The sequence below is a fragment of the Pteropus medius genome, unplaced genomic scaffold (genome assembly GCF_902729225.1).
Source record: "Pteropus medius unplaced genomic scaffold, Ma_sr-lr_union100, whole genome shotgun sequence".
NCBI classification, from domain to species: domain Eukaryota; kingdom Metazoa; phylum Chordata; class Mammalia; order Chiroptera; family Pteropodidae; genus Pteropus; species Pteropus medius.
Genome location: NW_024351729.1, coordinates 18,669,001 through 18,691,917, shown reverse-complemented (window position 1 = coordinate 18,691,917; position 22,917 = coordinate 18,669,001). Strand labels below are relative to the sequence as shown.

Genomic DNA, 22,917 nt, shown 5'->3' with positions numbered 1-22,917 from the left:
ACCATCCTTTTATATTTATATCTGATTATATTCTTAAAAGTTATCTACATATAAAACAAATAATTTTTTGATATAAACATACATATTTGAATGTATTAAGCAAAAAATGTAGAAAACTATGTAAACATTTTGTTGTGCATTCTCCAATCATTTAACAAACACACCCTCATACTACATGTTTTTATTTATTAACAATATATTAACATTATAACATGAGCACTTTCTTATGTATGATTTTTAAAGACTTTCTAGTATTGTATGGTCAACTATATTTAAACATTCACTTGAAAACCACGTATCACTTTTATGTGGGATATAAACCTAAAAGCAACACACAGGACAAACAGAGATTCATGAATATGGACAACAGACTAATGTTTACCAGAGGGTGGGAGGTAGGGGGAGGAGGGAGGTAGGTGGGGTAAAAAGGGTCAAATACGTGGTGAAAGAAAGAAATCTAACTGTGGGCAGTTAACACACAATGCAAAACATATGCCTTACTGTTGAATTGTACACTTAAAACTTACTAGATTTTGTTAACTGTAATAAAAATAAATAAAATAACATTTTATTACACACACAAAAAAGACTACTTGCATTGTTTTGTCACTATAGATAGGACTGCATTGAACATCCCTGTGTACAATCTCTTTAGGCATCACTGAGTATAACTGATAGTTCTTTAACATAAAAATGTTAAAAAAGGAAATACTGAATCAAGGCTAAGAAAAACTTTTTAAACATAAGAATGCTACATATTTCTTCTAAACCTTAATTAGAGAACACAATGAATAGTCATCTGCAAATAACAGGATATTATGCTTATTAAGAAAATTCACCATTTTTCAGTCTTTCTATATTTTAGAGTTTCCCATCATTCTTTTTTAAATCAACTTTATTGAGGTATTATTTACATACAATAAAATGCATACATTTTAAGTACAGAGTTGGGGAAGTTTTGACAAAGCTAAATAGGCATATAACCACCATCAAAATCAAGATACAAAACATCTGCACCACCCCATAATTATTTTCTTATCTTTTACATACCTTATAAACTTTACCTAATTTTTATCGGTCACTTTCTTTTAAGAAAATTAAGAAGAGAAAAACTCGCTCTTTAAATTAACTGGAATTTAACATTTCTAAATCTCTATATTCAATTCTGTAGATTTGAGTTTCCTTCTGGCATACTTCTTTCAGCCCAAAGAAAATCCTTTAGTATTTCTTGTACTTCAAAACAGCTTGCAACAAAAGCTCTCAGCTTTCATTTACATTAAAATGTCTACATTTCACCCTAATTTTTGAAGGATACTCTTACTGTACGTAAAATTCTGAGTTAAAATTTTCCCACATTTTAAAAATTTCATTGTTTCCAGCTTTCATTGTTTCTGATGTGAAACTAGCCTTTATTTGTATTATTGTTCCCCTGTATGTTTTTGCTCTCTTGGCTGCTTTCGAAATTTTCTCACTTAAATTTTCAACAGTTTGAATATAATGCATCTAGCCATGACTTTCTTTGTGTTCACAGTTAGTTGCCTTTTTTTTGGATGTATAAGTTGATGTTTTACATCAATTTTGGAAAATTTTAGGTCATCTTTCATTTAAATATTTTTATGCCCCGTTCTCATTCTTTTCTCCTTGGGGACTCTAATTACATGTATATTAAGTCGGCAAATTTTCCTTCAGTATTTTTTCTATATATTCTTCATAATAGATTATTTTTATTGACTCTTAAAATTTACTGATATTTCTGTCATCTCCAATCTGTTGTGAAATATGAAATTTTCATTTTAGTTAGTTTTCAGTACTAGAATTTCTATTTCCTTTATTTTTTTGTTTCCATTTATGTGCCAAGATTTCCTGTCTCTTCAATGATCGATGTCATATTTTCTTCTAAGTCTTTGGTCATACTGCAAATAGCTTGTTTAACATTTTTATATGCTACATCCAGCCTGGACCTTATCAGTGTAGTCTTCTATTGATTGCTTTTTGTCTTATTGTAGATCATTTTTTCCTGTTTCTATAATGTTTTTAGAAAAATTTTAATTGTATAGATGACAGATTATAAAGACTCTGGACAACTGTCTTCCTCTGAAAGGTATAGATTTTTGTTCTGGCAGGCAGTTTAATTTTTTGATCATCAACTTGAATTTTGAGGTTTAATTATATGTTTTGTTAGGGTGGATCCATGGAAAGCCATAAATATTTCTCAAGGTTCTCTAACTTGACAAAATCTAAACCCTCTTTCCTCTAGGAATTCTCTGTAAGCTTTGTTTTGGTTTTATTTGATGAATACAGGATTATGAATGTTAATATGGCGTTACCAAAGTGTTAAAGAGGACTATTCATCCAGGTGTGGCTAGAGCTCCAACGTCTCCCATAACTGCTTTGTCTCTATATTCCCTGGTCTCATCTTAGTCCTGTAGAATCTACTCTCCCTCCCTCTGTGATAAGTCTCAGTCTTGCATGTGTAAGCCAGCTGACTCACAGTAAACTGCCTCACAAACTGGGCCACTGCTCACTGTAGCATCCTCTTACCTGGTGCCCTTTCCTACAGATTCTAGCTGCTTCAACAACTTGCCCCTTCAGTTCATGCAGGACTGCCATGCTCCTCTTGGTCTCCATCTCCACAGAGAGTATGGAGAATTCCCCAGGCACAAAGCCATGGTGCTCGACTTATAAATTTTCCTTCTGTCACTTTCCTTCTGTAACTTGTGCTGTTTTCCAATGTCTAAAAGTAGTTGCCTCATATACATAGTTAGTTTTAGAGTTATTTATGGGGAGAAGGTTAGTCTGCTACCAGGTACTCACATCATAGCCAGAAGCAGAAATCCTCCTATTATGGTTTACTCATATTTTTCTCTAAAATTAATCTATACAGCATCATATCTATATTTCCTCTTAGTCTTTTCACTAACATCTTAACTTATGAAATAGTTATAACACCATTTATTCGCTTTTAAATATCTCTACAATTTTGAGCTCTTATAAGGTTGAGAAATCACGAACCGATATTAGAGTTTTACCACATTTTACTTTTACCTCTAATTTCAGGAGAATGGTAACTTTGCTGTGGTTCCATATGCCTTGCAGTTGCTGAATGTCTAGAAATCTAAAAAATAAAGTCCAAAAGTTATAGGGTTATATATTAAATGACTCAAAAAAGGTTTAAAAATATAATGTTTAAATATTGATTACAAAATATAAAAAATATTCATCTGTATTAGATTAATTCTTATGTATCTAAAAATTTTAAACATGAATGGCAACAAAAGAAAAACATACGTTTAAATGTAAATTCAATTCCACAAACCAATTATTAAGCATCCATTACGGGTAAGCATCTGAAACATTTATTTTACAGCATAGTTTCTGGACTCAATACTCATTGCACGCTTTGAATAATAATTATTCATATCTCCATTTCGAGAGAGATTTCTCTTCTATTGATATTGTTTCACAACAACTTAATTCATCTTTTCGTCCATAAAAGATGAGGTATTAGTTGGGAAGTAAAAAATGAAGAAACTGTTGTTTTTCCTAAAACTCTTGGCTCATTTCCCACCCATAGACATTCCTTGTTTTATTAAACATAACTTATAATTAAGAACATTTATTAGTTCAATGGCATACCATTCACCTATATTTCCTAAACAATAGACTTAAACTAAAATTCCTACCTTAAAAAGATATCTCATCTCTCATTGTAGATGATTATTCCAATGCAAAATACCATCTGTTTAATTATATACAGATATATACATTTTTCTACTTTCACTGAGTAGTAACATTTCTTATTATTAGAAAACAATAGATAATAAATTATAACCTATAGATTAGTGCTCATGAAATGTCTGAGTAAAAAAAAAAGTAAAATATTTATATCTATTCTGGAATGCCAAGCAAATTATAAAATTTTTAAATGCTCCTCTTATTTAAAATAGTGTGAAATTTACATAAAATTTGCAAATATAGTACCTTTACACCCTGCACTCTATTCTCCGTTAATATCATGCATTATCATGGCATATCTGTCACAAAATATGTACAGATATTGATACAACATTATTAACAAAGTCCCTATTTTATTCTAATTTCATTAATGTTTTCCTAATATCTTTTTTCTGTTCCAAGATCCCATCCAGGACATGACCTTACATTAAGTCATTGTGCACTGAGAAGTACTGGTGAGTAATATGTTGCAGAATGTCCAGAAATTTGGGCTTGTCTGAGGTTTTCTCGTGGTTAAATTGGAGTTATAGATTTGAGAGAGGAAGGCCACAGAGAAGTGCCATTATTAGCACATAACATCGAGGGTACATTTAATCACCATCATTAAATGCTGATAATTATCAACTTTGATCACCTTCCTTAAGTTGTATTTACCAGGTTTCTCCACTGTAGAGTTATTTTTTCCCCATTTCCACTGTACTTTTGGAAGCAAGTCATTAAGTACAGGCAGGACTAAACAGTAAGCTCTACCTCCTTGAAAGAAAGCTATGCCATTTGAGATTCTTCTTTGAAAAAGATATTTTTCTTCTCCCTTTTATTTTTTCCTCCCCCATTTATCTATATGATTATGAACTCATAGACATTTATTTTGTACTCTGAATTATAATCCAATACTACATTATTTTCTTGCTCAAATTGTTCTAAATTAGACCATTGGGAGCTCTTTCAGAATGATTCCTGTAATTAATTAATCTGACTCCATTTTTTGATATTTGACTGCTAAAAAACAGCTTTTAAGCCTTACCCCACCCACTTCCCTTTGTGCCCCATATCTGGGCAAGCTGAGAAGGCCTGGATGCTCCCTCCTTTGGCACCAATGGAAAAGTCAAACAATACAAGTCTCTCCTTGCACATGGGAACTCTCGCCCTGGCCCCTAATCCTAACCACAATAAAAACCCCAAGCCAGTCTACTTTCCTTGCTTTATTGGCCATTTCAAACCTACATGGTAGGCATGTGCTATTCTCCCTAGAGAAGTCAAACATGTAAATAATAAATGTTTTCATACCCTCTTGGTGTATGTATGGCATCATCAGGCTTGATATTCAACTAAATTTGGTTGCCAGTCCATCTACTTCTGTAGGTGGCCACAACTGTTCCTTTGTTCTCTGACGTACCCATTTTTTTTGGTTGAGTTCTCTCTCTCACACTCTCTCCTCCCTCCCCCAACTCTCTGTCTGTCTCTCTGTCTTTCTCCCTCCTTTTATTGAAGAATAGTATTAGAAACAGATACCTGAGCACGGGATATACCCGTTGTTACTGGAGTACAATCGCTTCTAGACCCTCTCAGCCAACAGACCTAGAAAATATATATGTATATTTTTCAGAATATCTCCTGCGTTGCAGCCCCATGATCCAAAAAAGATAAAATATAATTTATTTTATACATATGCATACTAACAAATAATTAAGTTTTATCGTTTTTCAAAGATGAAGCTCTAATTCAGAATTTAGGGCATTCATAGAAATTAAAATAAATTATAGATTTTTCCAAAAGATTTAAATGAATATAAAAGTTGCTATTTTATTATTAACCAAAAGAATTTGAAAACATTTATCAAATTTTTGTCATCTCACATCATACTTTCACTCTTCTATATACAAACTGATTGGCATTTAGAAATTATAAATTCTAACTCTGTTTCATGCAAGGTATTTGAGAGGTCTATAATCTTTAAAGAGAAATATAATGAGCTCAATGCTCATTAAAATAAGGTTTCTAAGGAAGTGATGATTAGGAATCCAGATAGAAAGATACTTCTTACTACTCTAAGCTCACATCCTAAAAGTCTGGTTAGAAATGAATTCTCAGAGTATAACTACATCAGCACAACACTGAAAGACATAATGAAGAAATAAGCATTAAAAGTGATATAGTTCATACTGGATCACAGAGGAACTTTTCATATATATTAATATCTTTTCACTTATATTTCAATATATCTTCACAATAAATTCATTCTACAGCTTCATGACACACTACTCAATTCAAGTTAAAAGGCTAATCCATGGCTGTCTACCCATGGTATACCTAATAGAATGCTCCAACAGAAGAAAAGAAAAAAAAAAAAAAGACTGTGTTGGTAAGAAATCATTCTTTGTATGAAGGTTTCCCAAAAAGGTTCAGCTCATAAAATGGTCGTCTTAGTTTGTTTTCCAAAGACAGAGCTGATAGTACTGAGATTATATTCTCTGTCTTAAAGAATATGCTAATTGGTCCTAGGGTTAGACCGATGTAAGGGATAACTGATAGTCATTTTGGTCACTCAGAACCTTGGCTTTAGTGACTCATGAGTCCCATCTTTCACCATAGATATCAGATATTACCAGCCTTTCTTGTAACGAGGATACTAACAATACTACATAGGCTCCATCATTCATGGGCACCCATTTTAGATCTTAAACAAAATCTGGTGATGTGAGGAATCATTTACAACACAGAATTCATCTTGAGAATGGCAGCTGCTACATCCAGTTTCCACTGATAAAATTAAAACAGAGCTAAAAGAGCATCCGAATGTCCAGTATTAGCATTGCCCATAGTAAAACCTATGGTGGTAGACGACATCTCCTACTCAAACCGACTGTCTCAAATCATAGTCAATCTACCATCTTGAACAGCAGATTTGACAGAGAGAGGAAAGCTACTCATAAATCCTAAGTGTTTTTAGATAACAAGAAATGAACTCTTTAGAATTTCCACATTAGTATTTTCTAAATTGAATATTTTTAGAATAAAATGAAAGCTATTAATAAATACCCTGTGACAACAGGTATAAATTAGGACTACTAGGACAAATGGGGGTGTAGAGTTACCAGTAACATAGATGAGAACAGAAAGATATCCCATCTAACAGAACAAAGAAGCATAAAGCATTCTGTGCCTAACAGGAAGAAAAAGCAAGAGGGTAAGATTTGAGTGATCTGGTTCACCTGTCAAACTAAAAATCTAAGTGAAGCTAGTTGGAAGCAAAAGACACATAAAGCCATATAGTTCAGGAATACTCTAAGTACAACCTATACTTGCTCCTAGCTTTTCAGGGAACAGTCTAGGGAAACTGAACTCAAAAGAACATCCAGAATCATGTACCTCAACACCAGGAATATGACCATACCAGTCACACTACACTAGAAAGTAAAGGGCAAAAGGACATCATGTAGATTGCAGGCTTTATGGATACATAAGTGCCCTTGTTCTAGGAACCACCTAGGAAAGAATGAGGAGAAAAGGATGCCATTTGAAGGCAGAAAATTAACACTGATAGTTATGTTTAAACTAAACATTAATGTGACATTCAAACACCCTGTGTTAACTCAAAGAGATTGTTTTAAACCAGAAAGATCTGACTAGTTTTTAACAGCAGCTTATGTTTGCTTTTGCCTTCAGCAGGAGTAGGGTTTCAAGGACAAAATAATTCCCAGATAATGAAGATACATCTGAAAGTAGTGTGTAAAATTCAACAGGTCCTCATAGAAAGAGCAATTTGAATTTTTTAAACATGTTTTCCTTTTAGCTAAATATCAACTATAAAGCAAGTTAAGTTTATCTCTGTTTAACAGGAGAGAAAGCAGATATATACGTAAAATGACCTGAATGTCTACATGGCTACTTTGCAGCACAGCTGGGACTCACACCTACCACTCCCAATCCTTAGCTCTTTTAACTCAACCAGTGAAGAGCAATCTAGACTGTATGTGGCCTAAATATGTTCTCAAGATGACCTTTGATCTAACCTCAGAAATTTCCCTCATATTAGAGAGAGGAACTACTGCTCTTTCCAGGAAGATCACTTAGCCCTAATCATACAGAATATGAGTGACAGATCCAGTGCTGGCCAGGTTGCAGATGTAAAAGTTAACAATCTGGAGGGGAGTATAGGCACTTGCCAGCATGGACACCAGGAAGGCGCTGGTATCCTTGGACAGTGAAACTCAGTCTGGGTGGTCTGTGAGAGCTGCCAAAGTACACGTAGTCACTTGGGAATGTAAGTCAGGTCACTGATGAATTCTTCTCTGGGGAAAGGTAACAGGGAGATAAGCATGAGACTAGGGTGATAAGGAGAATAAGATGGGTAACAAAAGTCTAATCTGGCCCAGTAGCAAGATAAGAAGTCAGAACCTGAATCTAGCTCACAGTATACCAAGATGTAGAGTTGTGCCTCTTGTTGGGAGGTTGGGGGATGAGTTAGATGAAAACTAGAAAGGAAATGAAATTCTAAAGATTTGACATATAATGCCATAAGAATATAGACTATTATCAAACTCATTTTATGAAATACACTGCAGACATTCAAGGATACAAAATTAAAATTCAAGCACAAAGAATCTTAATAAAATAATTCAAGGAAGAATAGAACCATTGTGCAAGTTTTGGCAGACTATGAAAGTTTGGCTAAAAATGAGACTCTAGAAAATAAAAGAATGTTAAGCATAGCTGCAGTTTTATATTTTCTAATTATCTGTCATATATTTTTAATGTGGCCCATGAAACTTCTACTTTTTCTCGAATTCTGTGTGAGAGGTTCCTCAATATTGCCCTAACCTAGGCCAATGAAAAGAATGGAAAAGGGTATCAGTAGCAAAAAATGACTGAAAACTGAGTCAATAACTAATTGTGCCAAATATTCATTTGGGAGTATATTGTGGGAAGATTTTACTCATTGTCTCATGTAAGTTTCACAGCAATAGTAAAAGGCATGTTACTGTGGCTACACTTTATGTATGAGATATCTGAGTTCGACATGCTTAAGTAAGGTCCATGATTATAGCTGTCAAAGCTGGCATTTAAACCCAAGTTTGTCTGACTGCAATGTCCGATTGTTTTTCCTCTAACTATACTTCGATAATTTCCTATAATTTTTTTTAATTTAATAATATTTAAGAACAATCTTTATAGGTTTAAAATGAATAAAATACTATTTCTAACTCTTTCCAAAGGAATCTTTTTTACAACATGAAAATTGGTGAGAACCTTTTTAAATTTATCTTAGAAACAAAACCATTATTTCTACCTATAACATAAAAAAACGAATTATTAAAAATAATTTTGAGGTAGCTTTCAGTCTCTTTACCTGCTCAACTGCTTTGTCTCTTTGTAAGGAGGTCAGCATCTTCTGCTTCAGTAAAGTGTGGTGCTTCTCATGTAACACCCTTATTGTTGGTTCATAAGATGCATAATGTAACTTCAACCTGTGAAAAATAAAGGGCATCTTAAAGGGTAATTCAGTTAAATCAGTGATTTCCATTTAACATTTGAACCTTTTTTTTTTCTTTTTTGTTTTTTGCACTGGAAGTAAAAAATGAATAACCATATTAAAGGTCAACACAACGGGGCCAAGAAGTGCAAATATTATATGGCATACACCTTCCCTGCAACCTGGGTGGGAGTTGGAAAGTCACATTTCTCTATATTCAAAATGCACTCAGAAGATTTCTGCTATTCATTGACAGAAAAAAAAAATTGCAGTTTCTTTAATCAATTCAGAAATAATTTTCAAAAAGACAAGGACTACAGACAACAGATGATTAAACAGAAATAGTGTCATCCACATCAAAATAAAGAATGGTCTTGAAAACAAGTTTGATTACCCCATATTAAGAAAATTAACTATAAAATATTTTGATATTTCATAGAAATAATTCACTCAAGTTATGATCTAAATACCTTATAAAATCTGTTTTATTTGAAAATGCTTTCAAAATATTCTCCTTACTTTTTTACTGAAGTCTAATTTACATGGAGTAAAAATATACAAATCTTAAATGTTACCGTTTAGAGTTTTCGTGAATATGCATGCCCAGGGAGTCCACAGTGTTATCAAAATACAGAGCATTTCAAACATCTCAGGAGATTCTAGAACTTCATAAAGAGACTAGGTTCTCTTGTGAAAGTAGCTTCTATCACTCAGCATCATATTTTTCAGGTTCTTCCAGTGTTGTTGCGTAGACCAGTAATTCACCCCTTTTTATTATCAGTAGTGTTCCCATGTACGTATATTCTAAAATGTGTTTATGCAATATTGTGCTGATGAAGAAATGAGTTGTTTTCAGCCTGGAGCCATTACGAATAAAGTTGCTTTCAACATTCTTATACCAGTCACATAAAATATCTTTTGGTTATGTATCTTCATTTCTCTTAGAAAAACACCTAGAGGAATTGCTGAGTTATAATTTATACTTACTACCTGTCAACATTTGGTGATGATTAGTCTATCTATGGTTCACCAATTTTACTTTCAATTCTGTCAATTTTATTATATTTTCAAACAACCGATATACGAGTTTATTGATTTTTTTCTTCTGTTTGTCCCTTTGCTAGTTTATTGGTTATAGATCTTATTTTTATTATTTAATTTATTTTCCTTTTTTTTGTATTTAATTTATTCTTTTTTGGGCTTCTAAGGCACAAGATTAGATCACCGGTTTAAAATTTTCTTCTTTTCTAATATAAGCTTTTAAAGCTATCAATTTCATTTTAAGCATTGCTTTGCCTGGATCCCTCAAATCTCAAAATGTTGCATTTTCAATCAGTCAGTTCAAAATATTTTCTCATTTTCTTCTTTGACTCATGGGTTATTCAGAAGTGTGTTATTGGAGAGAAAAAATGGCGTAGATGATAGAAGCTCTGTTCATATCTCTGGCGACCAAAACAAAGTTGTGATGGAAACAAGGAGCAGCAGCAAGGAAAAATCGCCTGGGATCTAGATGAACAAGCCATACAACTAGAAAGAAATCCAAGAAAGCACCCTGCAACAGCAGAAGGTAGAACGGGGCGAGAACACAGGGATGCTCAGTCGCCAGTGGCTGAGTGAGACGGAGGCTATGGCACCAGCAGACGCCTCTTAAAGGGGCAGTATCCACAAATGGATTTTCACGGTGACAGACCTGATCGCTCTGAGCACCAGTGCTAATTCAGCTGTGCACAGGGGGCACCAGGGATTTATAGGGAGACATTGTCAAAATGAGGGCCAAGGTGAGACTTGCTCAGTACAGAAGGGCCTTGGTATCCATTGTTCCCTGTTGAGCCCTCCCCTCTCCCAGTGCATGGACACAGCACCGCCATAGCTGTGACATCATCAAACTAGATAACAGAGGTTGCTCTGCCCAGAGGATTCCCTGAAACCCCACCTCCCCCAACTCGGGCCCCGCCCAAGCCACATCCAGATGTGTCCTCGTAGAGTCACGTGCTCCTTGCTGAGACTCACACTGGTGGAGGCAGCTGGCCTTGGTTTTTGGTGCGGCCTTTGACTCAACACAGCATCTGCAGATTGCTTGCTGAATTTCAACAGGTGGCCCCAGGGGGTAGAGGCTTGGGCTAAATTTGGCCTGCAGCTGAACCCCTCTCTCAGGATTGTGCCACTGGACACCTACTTCACAAATCCACACTAATAAGACCAGAAGACTTAGGAGCTTTGCTTAGGACATAGAAACAAACACAGAAAGGTAGCCAAAATGGGAAGACAAAGAAGCAGAAACCATATGACAGAATAGAACAGAGATCCAGATATAATGGAGTCAAGTAATCTAACAGATGCAGAGTTCAAAATACTAGTTATAAAGATGCTCACTGAACTTTTGGGAAATGTAGAGAACTCCAACAAAGAGATAAAAATGGAGATGGAGATTGTAAGAGGGAACTAGTCTGAAATGGGGAACACATTATCTGAGATGAGAAGCATATTAAATGTAATAAACAAAGTGAATAAAGAAAAGGATCAAATGCCCTATCTAGAGGACAGGAAAGCCAATCAGGACACTCAATCAGAATGGCAATAAAAAAGATGCCAAGACTATAAAAATAATTTAAGGAGGATATGGGATACTATTAAGGCTCCAAATATTCATTTGATCAGCGTAAGTGAATAAAATCAAGATGTTGAACAGCTATTTGAAGAAATAATGACAGAAAACTTCCCTAACTGGGTGAAAGAAATGGACATAAAACCCCAGGAAGCTCAGAGGATTCCAGAAATCAGGGATTCAAAGAGGCCCACACCAAGACACATCCTCATTAAAATGCCAAAGGTTAAATATAAAGAAAAAAATTTAAAAGCAGCAAGAGAAAAACAAATAATTACGTATAAGGAAACACCCATAAGACTGGCACCTGATTTCTCAAAAGAAACTATGCAGGACAGAAGGGCTTGGCAAAAAATATTTGACAGGATGAAGACCCAGGATATACAACCAAGAATAATTTATCCAGCAAAGCTATCATTTAGAGCTGAAGGACAGATAAAGAGCTTCCCAGACAAAAGTAAACTAAAGGAATTTATCACCACCAAGCTAGTATTACAGGAAATCTTGGAGGGACTTCTTTAAGAAGAAAAAACATGTATCAAAAACAGGAATAAAGAATGGTAACAATTACATTCCTATCAATAAGTACCTTACATGGAAATGAATTAAGTGCTCCAATCAAAAGATAGAGTGGCTGAAAGAATAAGAAAACAAGATCCCTACATATGAAAAGGAAGGGAATGGGAAAAGATATTGCTTTGATGAACAGAGAAGGTATTTAAGTCAGACAGAGAAAGATAAACACTATATGATTTCACTCATGCGGAATTTAAGGAATAAAAAGAACAATCAAAATCAGACTCACAAATATAGTGGACAATTTGGTGACGGACAAAGGGGAGGGAGGTTTGGGGGACGGGGAGAATGGGGTGAAGGGTTAAAAAAGTACAAATTAGTAGCTGATGGATGGTCATGGGGATGGAGAGCATAGCATTAGCATTAATATACTGGCTAGGTGGAGGGTCAGGGGACGGAGGAACCAATTGAGGGGATCATTTTACTAACTTTATATATGTCTAACCAATGTACTGTATACTTGAAACTAATTAAAAAAATTTTTAAAAAGAAGTGTGTTACTTAATTTCCAGATATTTGGGAATTTTCCAGAGAGCTTTGTGTCATTAATTTTTAATTTAATTTGGTTGTAATCAGAGAATATTTTTTGTATGACATCAGTTCTTTGAAATTTATAGAGACTTGTTTTATGGCTCAGCGTACAATCTGCCTTAGTGAACATTCCATGTGTGCTTGAAAAGTTCAACGTAAAACTCAATAAATGTCAATTATGCTCAATTAATTTGTCCTGTTCTATAGATTTAAGAGACTTTTTACCTATTTTTCTACTAACTGCTAAGAGAGGAGTATTAAAATCTTCCATTTTAACTGTGGGAATATTTATTTTTCCTTTCTGCTTTACCAGGTTTTGCTCCATATATTTTGAAGCTCTTATATTAGATTCACATATGCTGTCTTCCTGATAAACTAACTCTTTTATCAATATAAAATTACCTCTTTTACTGTGGTTCCCAAGATGACCCTGTTGGTTCTGCAGTCCCTCTCCTCAGCCCTATAGGCTTGCAGAGGAGGCCCTCCTTCCCTAGAAAGAGCTAACACTTCAGCTGTGCTACAGGTTGCTGCAAAGATCTCTTTGCAGGTAAAAGATGCCCTTCTAGAATTGCTCCTGCTTCTTACCTGACTGCCAAGCTAATGGTCTGACAAGGGAAGTAAAAGACTATGCATCAAAACCACTTCAAGAATGAACCCCACAGACTATACTCCACAGACTGGGATTTGCGATACCTGATAAAAAGGGCTGTAATCTAAGACTGGATAAACAATAATTCATTGACCTTGAATCACTTTCTTAAGACATCGGATTTTACAAGTACTGGAACAAGTACTCCGGTGAATGAGGTGAACTCACTCCTGGAGTGGCTCTTAGAAACTTCGGAAAAGTAATAGCCAACACTCAGCAAAATGGAAATGCCAAAACTGCCCTGGCAGACAGAGGATATGACAGCAAGAGTCTAAACACACTCATCTTTGCACTTCAAACATACAGTATACACACAGTAGGTACTCAATAAATATTGAATGAATAACTTTGCCTAAAACCTTCTGCCATAACCAAATTACTTAATACTAATTAAATAGCTCTTTAACAAATATGCCAACAAATATTAGCAGCTTACCCTTTGAGATCATTGATTAATCTGTTTTTTTCTTGGACTATTCGCTTGTGATGCATTCGATGAAAATCACGTTCTTTCTGAGTTTTCAGCAGATCTTCTCTAGCTTTGCTGGAAAAAAAATAACTTTAAAAATCACTGCTAATTCCTTTCTGAAAAAAAAAAAATTAATTACCAGTTCCAATCCAGTATTGAGCAATTTAAAAGACAATTTAACAACAAAGATTCCATTATAATGCTCATTGAAGGATCCCAACCAACATAATGTATATGGGCATAGGAGTTAAACAGGCCAAAACTTGTAGTTTCGAAAATAGCATTCATTCACATTTAAGGAAAACTAAAGATATGCTGCCAAAATAAGTTATAATCCATCTACTTCAAAAGAAAATTTGTTTACAAAATTGAAATACATATAAAACTGAATAATTCAAAATTATTACAAATATAGGAAAAGACTTTATAAAATTTAATTATGAACTTGCTAGAATATATATTTAAAAGAGAATTCATTGGGTTACTTAGTTCTGATAACTATAAAAAAGAAAGCACATAAGTTCTGGAAAACCAAGGCTTTATTATGGTAATGTATATGAGAAATACACACCACCTGCATATACTATTACTAGAAAAATTTATAACTTGACGAGAAAGGTCTTAAATATAGTAATACAGAAGCATTCTTCAACCGGATGTAACTTCTACAAACCCCTGGCATAAAGCATGAGTATTAATTCTAAGCCCAGGCTGTATGTATGTGAAAAATTAATGGAATTATTTCACTTACCCCTATAAGTTAGTTGCAATATAAAAATGTAAAATATAATTTATAATGAAAAAGCAGTCATCTAACAGTCTTAGTTAAATGACAATGTGCTACTGCTCTAAGACTCTCATGTTCTGAAAAATGGATGGACTGAGTTAGGGCTGACATCTCACAAGAGGATGAGAATGGAATAAATCTGCTTCTCTGTATCACGGTATTTCAAAATTCAAATTAACATAAAATAAATGCATGCAAATAGATCTCTGCTTTAGGAGCCATGTCAGAGCAATCACGGAGCAGTAGTAACTGGGATGCTTCCAAAGAAGGGGAATGAAGTTAAGTTTTCAGGCTCCTGATGGAGCATACTATGATCAGTGGTAATAATATGTGCTGCAAGATCAAGTCACATGTGACATATGGTGGCAGTGACTCATCCATTTTTCCAAGTTTTGTTCTTTCTCCCCTATCCCCTGCCCTTCTTCTTTTTTTGGAAGACCTACATTGTTCTTTATTTTACTGCCACTGTTGTAGTCTTTATCACATGTAAATAAACGATGTGTCACAGTACTCATGGTCTACTCCCACCATCTAACCCTCAATTTCACTTCCATGCCAACATCATTTAGGGGCAACAAATTGATCATTAAAATATTCGGTCTTGAAAAATAATGTGAGCCCAATCTACGCCCATCCCACCCTGAACGTGCCCGATCCCGTCTGATCTCGGAAGCAAAGCAGGGTAGGCCTGGTTAGTACTTGGATGGGAGACCACCTAGGAAGACCAGGTGCTGTAGGTTTTAAAAAAAAAAATCTGAGGAATATGCCAATTATTAAATGAATGAATAATTTGTTTGTTACAGGTTTTTACCCTCTGTGTATGTGAATGGAGATGAACCAAAAAAGAGAGAACCCCTCTGCTACCACCATTTGCCTAATGAGTAGTACATGAAGAGGAAGAGAAAGTGTAAATAGAGCAATTGAAAAAGATAAATGGCTGAGTTCATATTTTGTTGTAAAAACACAAGAATATCACCTGAATTCCCATTCATTTGGAAGGCAATATACAAAGTGGCTTATATACTATTTGGCAAATAGAAAATACTCAATAAATGTTATTGTAATCATCATCATCATCATCATCATCATCATATTACTATTACTATTTAGTATAACAGAACAGATATATTCAATTCCTCTAACTAGATTTATCTACCTAAAATAGGGGACAAGCCAGTAGGTAAATACCCTCTAATGCACCAAAAATATCAGAATACATGATTATTAGTAACACTGTATCTTTACAAAAGAATGTAAACTTTATGAATGTCTAGTTTGAATCTACAAAAACGGTCTTACTTTCAACAACTTAATGAATTACATAAATGAGCTTATGTTTTATTTGTCTTATCCAAAATGTAAACCCTTAATAGGTTAAAAAAATACATAGAAAAAGAATGCTGCAAAGTTTCTTAAGCAGAACCACAAATGTGCAACATTGCATCAACTCACTTTAAAAATATACATTTAAATGCCTATTTGTATTCATCCAAGGAAAGAGAGCATAGGAATTGATTGAAGTATTAGACCTTAAAGTTTTTCTGACCATTAAATTGGTTTTCGGGGACTTGCTTTCTGTTTGCACAAATGAAGTTTACTCAGTAAAACAATTTAAATTCACTTCATGGTGATGCTTCTCCTATTATAACCTTCCTGCAGCCCATGTGCTTAATAAAAGGGAAATAAAAGCTGTACTAAAAATAAAGTTTAAAATATTCATATAAGAAATTAATATTTTAAACTATATAGTATTTTTCATTATGTTAATAGAGCATATTTATGTTTTTAAAAAAAAAAAACTTTTATTAAGACACCAAACATACAGATTCCATTTTAAGTATAATGAAGTAGGAATTATTCAGTGAAACATGCTATTTAGATTTGTATATCATAAGACACATATTTACACCCTTTCTCTCAATAAGATGGCAGAATAACCATCTAACTTCCCCATTTCAGGAAATCAGCATATCAAAATCTACTGTTAAAGCATAAGATGTTAGAATATTTATATTTTTATTATACTATAACATTATCCCTCAAACTCCATGTTTCAACATGTGAATGTGACTTAACAGTAAGCACTAAAAAATTTTTAAGTGAATGCCCCTAAAAAATACTTTTATTAACTGAATAGTTTTAACTAGGTATTTCAGAGTGACCATTTAATAATAGATTTACTGGGTCAGTTTGTCATCACAATTTAGCAAAAGGAAGCATATAAACATTTTCTTGTTTAGCTGCACCAACCAAAGTAGGCCATCTTTGTCATGTATTTTTCTCATGTGCAAACTTGAATCGACATAATTTCTGATAATAGTATAATGATTACCAATTCTTTCATTGTCTTCAATAGGTTATAAATTAATTTAACCCACTAAAATTAATATTAAATAACTACTGTATAGACAAAATAGAATTCACCCAATTTAGAAGAAAACTTTCATTAAAATCTTAACCAAAAAAAGGGTATACCCATGTCCAGAAAAAATACCTTCTTAATTTAACAAGTAATTACCTAAACACAAAAGCATGAAATTTTATGGACCTCATTATTATCTTTATTTTCACAGTGTTTGTTTCTGAATGTCATTAAATTAAATGGTTCTCTGGAAAAGCTGAGTACCCTTTGACCTTTAACAGAAGTGAATTTGTAAGTGAAATTAGGGCCCCTTACTAAAGCACATAATTTTTCAATATTAATTGCCATTTTAGTTTTTATGTTTATATTTCCTGGGAGAAAGTAATAGAAAGTATTTCATTATTTTTTTAAATGCTATATTTTAATCTTGTAATTAGTAATCCCCGTCAGTATCATTTTCTGCCAAATCTTCAGGATGCAATAAAACTTTTCTGGTCTGCACCGTAGTACTATAATGTAAAAGCTCAGCAAAGCTGTCTAAATGGGGCAAGACAGCTTTATAGAAATTTATTCAAATTCCCATTGTGAAAGGAAAATGCTATCTACTCCAAAAAATTATATGAAAGAGGCAAAAATTATTAATTAACTGCTCAAAAAATTACTAAAAGCTTAACTAAAGAGCCAAACTGTCGATTGCACACATTCATTTACATCATACCTTTTGTCAAGCACAGATATAAGCCCTGGAGATATGTTAAACACAAAACACAGTACCTATTATATGGAGTTCACAATTTAAAAACAAAATATATATATTAGATAATTAAATGGTAAAAGGCATAAATTTCAAGCTCTTTCATAAATATTCAGTAGTCAAAAAGATATCCTATAGATATCCCATGTAAATAGAAGGCAAAAATTTATAAATGCACCAAAAAAATACATGTATATGTAAATACTTTTGTACATGCACATACACATTCTTCCCAAATTGTTACAGATTCAAATCAATTCCAATCTTATTCTCGCCCTTGCCTTTCTATAGAAATTGACAAAGTGACTCTAAAATTTATATGGAAATATAAAGGACATAGAATATACAAACTTTGTGTGTGTGTGTGTGCACCTGTGATATGTGTATACACATTTAGTTTCATTGTACAAAGCAACTTGTACCCTTCTAATGCTTAAAACTGAGCATCTTTCCTTGCCAGTGAAACAAAAAGAAAATTTAAAAATAAACAGGAACAAAATTACAATAGAGAATGTCAATTCCAAATAAAATCCTACAGGTTCTGTTGATTCTCCCATCGAGTCATCATTAGGAGAGAATTTTATCTTAAAACTGTCAACTTAAACTGCAAAGATGTCCATTAAAACATCACAATTAAACATGCCAAAGGAGAAGCCATGTTGTCAAATAAGGTTTATAAAATAGTGTCTTAACTGTGAAAGATAGTGATGCTTTCTAGTCTTCATTTAACCAACAATTCTCTACAAATGTGTGGCAGGTCACTTAAATTCTAGACCTCTGCATTTAAAATTACAATTGGTCTGCATTTCAATATAAAAGTATAGCTATATTCTACTTTTCCAAGAAAGAATGTCTAACTACTACCTATATCATTCCTCTCCAGTATCAAAGACATAATATACTTACTTTTACCTTCATTGTAACCATAATTTTTTTTTAACAATATATTTTCCCCTTAAAAACATCTATAAGGAAAATTTTCAAATAGTTATTTCACAAATATTTTTTAATCAAGGTATAATTGATACATAACATTAGTTTCAGGTGTATAACATGAGTCAATATTTATATATATGTGTATATGTATGTGTGTATATACATATATGGCAAAATGATCCCCAAGATAAATCTAATTAACATCTGTCACCACACATACAATATACATCAAACACCAAATTTTATTTTTTAGACTATAATCTACACTTATAAGGAAAATCTGTTTTAAAATTGTCGTTGCTTACAACAGAGAAAAAGACAATTTCTTTTTTAATTATAGCAATTTAAATGATATTTTAGAGTAAAATATTTTCCCTTTTCATTTCTTCCTTCATGCTTTATCACTGCTGAATTTTAAAAAAATATTAATGATGTGATGATTTAAAAAAAATATAGGAATGACAGCCTTTAGAGATATTGGTAATAGTTGACATTTTCAAAGCACTTTGTGATTTATACAGCTCTTTAATGTAGATTGTCTCATTTAATTATCACATCACTCCCTAGGAGTTAATAATATTATGTATAATTACTCCCGGTTTAACAGTAAGAAAACTGAGTTAATAAGTAGCAGAATATTGGAAGCTAGATATTTGAACTTTGAGTTCATTACTTTTTCCAAGGCAACTCTCTCCTAGATAAATATTGAGTTTATAGCTAAATGATCTCTCTGATTTTTCTAGATAAATCACTAAATACTACCAGTATAATCAAGACAATAGATATCTGTAACCTGACTATATTTGCATTTCAACTACTACTTATTATTAGAAAAGTATTTAACATCTAAATTTATCTTGCTTTAAGAAACAGCCTTAATCCTAAAAAGAAAAACTTTATAGTAAATTCCATAAAGGAAATCCCATGTTTATCACTAATTTCTATTGGAAAAATATCCTTACGAGTCAAATTAAAAACCCTAAATGAGAAAATATTACAATTTGGGGCAAATTTATAGCATGACAGATATAGTTTGGTGATTTTTTTTTTTTTTTTTATAAAACTGCATTCTCCATTTTCTGAGAACGTCTCCAATAGAATTAGGCTACAGGGACACACTTCACCAAAAGGCACAGTGAAAGTACAATGTGCTTCACATTCATTCACGATGTTAACATTAGGCATTTACTGAGGTCAAGCAGCTTCCCTTCAAATCTCCCATGTCAGGTAGATTAAAGCAAATACATATTTTCCTTTTCTAATTTGTTCAAGTTTAATTATATAGAATAAGACAGATTTGAGAGACAACCGTAAGTTGTTGAAACTAAAACTATATTTTAGTAAATATATTTTGTAAACATTTAGTAATCTGATATTTTAGTAAACACAAAGGGACAGATTTCATCTAAATGATATTTGTTTTAATGATTTCTTCTAACATTAAGTTAATTTTCATGGGTAACAGTTTATATGATTTCGATTATAATTATTAAATATAATATTCAATAAACAACCAATAATCCACAATGATTATTTATGTCACTGAGGCAAAACTCATTGCACGAAATGGCTCTATCTATTCGAAAGAAAATTAGCAAACTTAAGCAATAATTCAAAAGATTCAGAATTAGAAACAGTATGCCAGGCAGTACTCTGAAAAATTTGCTGTGTCAAATTCCCAGTGAATCCATTAGGTGCTATACGAAATCATAGTGAGCATCAGGGCCAACAGTGCAAATCACTTCTGAGAAATGGAACTGAGAATAAATAGAATGCTAGTTCTAGTAACATATTATTCTGTGGATCATCATACACTCCCATCTAAAATGTAAAATGCCAAAAAGTACATCCATAGATAATATGAAATTTGTATAACTTGCAAAAATATTTCTATAAGTGTATATTATAATAAATGAATAAATGACCATACAAATTATCTTTTATTTACCACCACCTTTTAAAAGTAGAAACTTACCTTAAATGTTTCTTTCCTTTTACAATACAAAGACATTTCTTTACACTAAAACTTTTTACAAAGATCTTAAACATATTATGTTCCTATATGGCAGTTCGGTTTATCTAATTTTTGGTTTTAGTATTATTCTTCAACAGAGAAAGCCCCTTTTAAATATATTTAATAAAAATTAATGAACAAAGCTTAAATTGTCTCTACTCCATATCTAAGCATTGATTTTTCTAACATTGTCTTAGATGAGTAGATTCACCCCAAGTCAACACATTCACATATTTGTCTTTGCCAGAATAACGCTGTCTAAATTTGTTTGCTTAAAATCGCATGTGTTCCATTAATTTTAGAAGGAAAAAAAAAGATGTAGAGAGACTTGATTTTGAAGTCTTAAGTTTCTCCACTATGCCTAAATTCATGCTAGAAAATTACAAAATAACAGTTTCCTTTGGGGAATTTTCAAATACTGAAATTCCTCTACTAGGAATATACTAGTTACTTCCTTCCACTCTGTTTTCTATCATTTTAATGCTATTTCAGAAATTAGCTTATCCTCACAGGAGATGTGACAAACCATGAAAAGATTATCAAAATACATAAGGAAGTCAATATTACATAAAAAATTAACCATCTCCTATATAACCCCTTGTGTTCTACTCTTATTGAGGAGTTGCAATTGTGAGAGTTCTGGTCATCTGTTTGATTAATTTGCTACTGAAGCCTTTCACATCAATTCCAACAAAACTTAAATATAATTCGGTTCTCCAGAATTAATGTTCTGGTACATTAACTACCATCCACATATTAGCCTCTCATTCAACTCTTTACTTTTAATTAGTACAAAATAAATAGGAAAAAAAGTCATTAAAAAAATAACATACTCAGCTGCCTGTTTGTAGTGTTTCAAGTCTTTCTTCAAATTTTTGATCTCACTTTCTAAAAGCATATTCTGGGTGTAGACATCTGGAACATTCCCGAAATCTCTAAGTTCAGTTACTCCCTTCTGTATTAACTCATACCTAGGAGAAAATCAAATAAAAGACTTTATATTGTTTCTTTCTACTAAATTGGCTTAATATGTACAATTCAAAAATTTAAGCCTTAGGAAATATTTATAGAAATTAGTTGCAATATTACATAAATTAAAATGTATACATTCATAATATATCTTTTAAATAAAATATCAATTAATTGTTTGGTATTAATACCATCATGGTAGATTAAATAGAACCGAACATCTCCTATGTCTCATACACTAGACGTTGGTGAAATTAACAAAATTGTTCAAGTCCTTAAATAATGGAGTTTCTATTCTAGTGCGGATGGTGATATGTTCTATATGAAGTAAAATAAAGCAGAATAAAAAGGATAAAGAGACTGAGGTAGAGAGTGATGGGGGGTTTGTGCTATTTTAGTTAGGGTGGCCAGAAAAAGTATGACCGACAAAGTGATATTTGAGCCGAGAACTAAAGGGAATGAGGGACTAAGCCATGTGGATATGTGGGAAAAGAGCATTCGTGGCTGATATAAAAGCAAATGTAAAGGACCTGAGATTGGGAGGTGCCTGGCATGTACAATAAAGAGCAAAAAGTCAGTATTTCTAGAGTATTTGGAGCTGGAGCCAACTAATTAAGGGAGATAGACTGGTGAGAGATGGGTCAGGAAGACAGGGCCGTACAGCAGGAGGTGAGTGGAGGGCCAGCAGAATGAAGCTTCATCTGTATTTGTGGCCACTCCAAAGCACTAGCATCAACACCTCTGCTCCACCTCAGATCATCAGGCATTAGATTCTCATAGGAGCATTGGTCCCTGGTGCCAAAAAAGTTGGAGACTGCTGCTCTAGAGGAGCAAGAATAGAATCAGAGGCTGCTGCAGTAGTCCAGGAGAGGGAAAATGGTGACTTGAACAAAGTTAGCAGCAGCAATGATTATGAAAAATGAGTCCCTTCTGGACATGCTATAAAGGTGGAGCCAACAGGATTCTCTTACAGATCAACTTTCAGGTGTTGGTTAAAAAGAGAAGTCAAGGATGAGCAACAGATAGCCATTTACTAAGATGAGGACAAACGCAGTAG

The 22,917-nt window shown here is 33.2% G+C and overlaps 1 protein-coding gene and 1 pseudogene across 3 annotated transcripts in view; one reads left to right on the top strand and one right to left on the bottom strand.

Annotated features, from left to right (window-relative positions):
- The window catches only part of SPAG16 (sperm associated antigen 16), a 156,110-nt gene that overhangs the window by 116,830 nt on the left and 16,363 nt on the right, over nt 1-22,917 (bottom strand). For all 3 annotated transcript variants that reach the window (XR_005649040.1, XM_039844706.1, XM_039844707.1), the window contains exons 5-9: nt 21,725-21,862; nt 14,006-14,113; nt 9,086-9,203; nt 5,248-5,313; nt 3,046-3,115 (exon numbers count right to left, since the gene is read on the bottom strand). Coding sequence is in view for 2 of the 3 variants with exons in the window: in XM_039844706.1 (XP_039700640.1) it covers nt 3,046-3,115; nt 5,248-5,313; nt 9,086-9,203; nt 14,006-14,113; nt 21,725-21,862 (500 nt within the window). In the remaining variant the exon portion in view is untranslated. The remainder of the gene's footprint in view (nt 1-3,045; nt 3,116-5,247; nt 5,314-9,085; nt 9,204-14,005; nt 14,114-21,724; nt 21,863-22,917) is intronic.
- Nucleotides 15,448-15,565, top strand: LOC120587893 (uncharacterized; annotated as a pseudogene).